Source organism: Plectropomus leopardus, unplaced genomic scaffold, assembly GCF_008729295.1.
Source record: "Plectropomus leopardus isolate mb unplaced genomic scaffold, YSFRI_Pleo_2.0 unplaced_scaffold13805, whole genome shotgun sequence".
Taxonomy (NCBI): domain Eukaryota; kingdom Metazoa; phylum Chordata; class Actinopteri; order Perciformes; family Serranidae; genus Plectropomus; species Plectropomus leopardus.
Genome location: NW_024614731.1, coordinates 1 through 2,962, shown reverse-complemented (window position 1 = coordinate 2,962; position 2,962 = coordinate 1). Strand labels below are relative to the sequence as shown.

Here is a 2,962-nt window from a genome sequence, read left to right as displayed (position 1 = left end):
ATTCCCAAATTCAGGTGTTAATATAAAGATAATGGAAAAAACTAGAATGAACAAAAGATCTGCTCTTTGTTGAGATGTACTCAATGTTTCTATATTCACAGAAAAATATATTCTGATGGTCTTGAAAGATTAGTGAGTATTACCACAAATGCTGGCACTGGCTGTCAACGTGATACTCTGGCGAGGAAAGTGTTACGGAGAAGGTGAACACTTCCTACACAGTTTCCTCACCTTGTCATCCATCTCCTTGTAAAGCCTGGCCATGTCTACTCCGTACTTCTCTTTCTCTGCCTCTGTGAGTTGGACCCCAGGGAGGGAGCTGAGGGCCGGTGTGGGCGCTCCCTTATCGTTGTTGAGCGCGCTGTCCAGGGCCTGGACCTCCGCTGTGACCTTGTCTTTATCAACCTGATCCTCCACTGGCACGGTCTCTCCTGCGGGGGGCAGAAAAGAAGGGACATCAATCTCTGAGGGTGTCTGTGATGTGGGCCTTCCTTTTCTTTGTCACTCCTTGAATCGTGTTTAAGAGGAGGAGCTGTGACAACTCTGGATTTTTCATTTCTCACGTCTTTAGGTTAGTGTAAGACACAGAACTACAGGAGAGGAGCATTACACTAGACATTGCTGATACAGAAACAAAGGAGTCTTTCTTTGGGCATGTCCTTTTAAAGCCCAAAATAGACCAATGTGTGACTCAGCTCAAAAAAAAAATTAAAAAAAAAGACAAGGATCCTTTGGAGCATGACTGAGTGATAAAACTTCTAAAAGCTTTTCTTTTTGTCTTTTTCATCTCCATTTTAAACCCAAATAATGATCACAATTCCTTCACATTAGCATATGAAAGATTTCTCACTGTACCATTTAAAAGTTGAAATGATCATATATATTTTGCTCCCATGCTATTAATTGCTGATTTTCAATAGTTAATTGCGATTGATCACATTTTTTATTGCTTGTTTCCAGTTCCATTAGTCTGCATTTTAAAACAGCTTTGAAGTCCATATTGACATCGTAAAGCATTCTCCCCAGATAGTCTTACACTTTTCAGGAGTTCCAGTTTAGTTGCTTTCTCTGATTCAAACAGCTCCTCTATGTGTGAAACTATTGTTTTTTCAGAATAAGACATATGACTGGTTACAACATGCCAACTTGAAGACGTCACTTAGACCCAAATCTTCCACAGTGTTGGCTAGTGTGCAGTCAGTTTCCATCCATTTAGCAGTACTGTGGTTAAATTCTTCAATTTAGTTTCATCCACAGGTCTGTGGAGATTCACACACTTTGAAATAGCGCTTTTCCATCTTTGGCAATGCAGTTGCCTGCTCACATCAGTCTGATTTCCTGCACCTGTGTGGTGGTAGGAAGATGGTAGCAATTTTAAGACTTTTTAGGGACCCCAATATGCGGAAATATTTAAATACAATAAATAAGAATTAAACATTTACACTGCATGCAAAAAACTGCATGTTTTTTGCTACAAACTGCATGTGAGTAGCTTCAAGTGGGCATGTCTGTGAAGGGGAGACTTATGGGTAGCCACAGAACCCATTCTCATTCAGATATCTAGAGGTCAGAGGTCAAGAGACATTTTTTCTTCCCAAAATTTAACTTAACTTTGGAGCGTTATTTAGCCCCCTCTCTCCGAGTGGCTAGCACAACACCGAATACTACTTGATTCCGCAAGTCCTCTAATAAAACTCAGCTCAGTACAGTCTCTGAAAGACAGGAATGTCGGCCGGAATCACCCGCAATAAAATAAATAACTAAATAAAGCTTTATGAACAACCTGCCAGAAGTTGGCAGTGTAACTTTGTAATGACACACCATAGAAGAACACCACACGCATGTGCGAAGTGCAGGCATGATGTCACTGACCTAACAGGATGGGCACATTGCCAGTTTACAAGGCGACAGAGGGGGTGGCATTTTCAAAAGATTACACTCTGGAACTCAGTTTGAAAAGTTTGTGTTTTCAGGCTCCCAAAATGCTGTTGTCGTGTGAACGAAAGGCCAAACCACAACAAAGTTTTACTTTTCATGCAACCCTAACGGTCCCTTATGCTACATAACACACAGACTCTTCACTATGTAAAATAATTTTCAGTGAAGACATAAAAATGAATTTGGGGAATGGTGGGGAGCATTATTAGGTTGCACCCTAGGCGTTCTCCTCTGTTCCCTATAGGACGATCCGCCACTGCAGGAGAATATATCAGCATAAAGATTTTTTGTTTTATTTATAAGTTTTCACCATAACACAAAAAGCATAACACATAAAACAGATATTAATTTTCCCACATTTCCAGACAAATATATGGTCCCTTCAAGCTTATCTGCCTCAGTTTAAATGACATAATGTAGCATATAAACATGTGAGATGTTACTGGGCGGTGCGGTTCCTCACCGCTCCTCCAGCGGTTGAGCTCGGCCTCTAGCCAGGTGACGGTGTTTCTCAGCGTCTTGTTCTTTTCCTTCTCTTTCTCCCACTTCTTCTTCCACTGCTCTGCAGTCAGCTCCACATTCAGAGACACCGTGTTCTTGATGGTCTTTGCCCTGGTGAGACAGAAAGGTAACATCACCAGCTCAGCCACTTATAGACTGCTTCACTTCAGCACACTGACTGACAGGCTGCAGTTTCTCACTTTTTATTTTCCCTCACAGGCTCAATCAGATCACTAAGCAAGGTCACAGATGAGATACCACCCCCCCTTTGGAAATGTCAAACAGAAATCATCTCTCCTGAGAAACATTTTTAGTGCAGACAGCTATGTCTTTTCTCTGATACAGCTGGAGTTTGACATTTGGAGAATATTCGTTTTGGGAATATTTTCTTGACTTAAGCCTCCTGGAGACTGTGAAACTTTTGCAATCTTATAAGATTAGACTCACCTTTTTAGTTTGGCTTTTAATTGAACTTAACCTATTCTATTTATTGACTATTTATATATACATTTTATCCTGTTTC

The 2,962-nt window shown here is 40.8% G+C and overlaps 1 protein-coding gene across 1 annotated transcript; it reads right to left on the bottom strand.

Annotated features, from left to right (window-relative positions):
- Window positions 1–231: 231 nt before the first annotated feature.
- Window positions 232–2,550, bottom strand: LOC121964046 (kinesin-1 heavy chain-like; the record flags this gene model as incomplete). The annotated part of the gene is made up of 2 exons (XM_042514275.1): window positions 232–431; window positions 2,402–2,550. Coding segments are annotated over 2 exons (349 nt in total), but the record flags the coding sequence as incomplete, so codon positions are not given.
- Window positions 2,551–2,962: the final 412 nt, after the last annotated feature.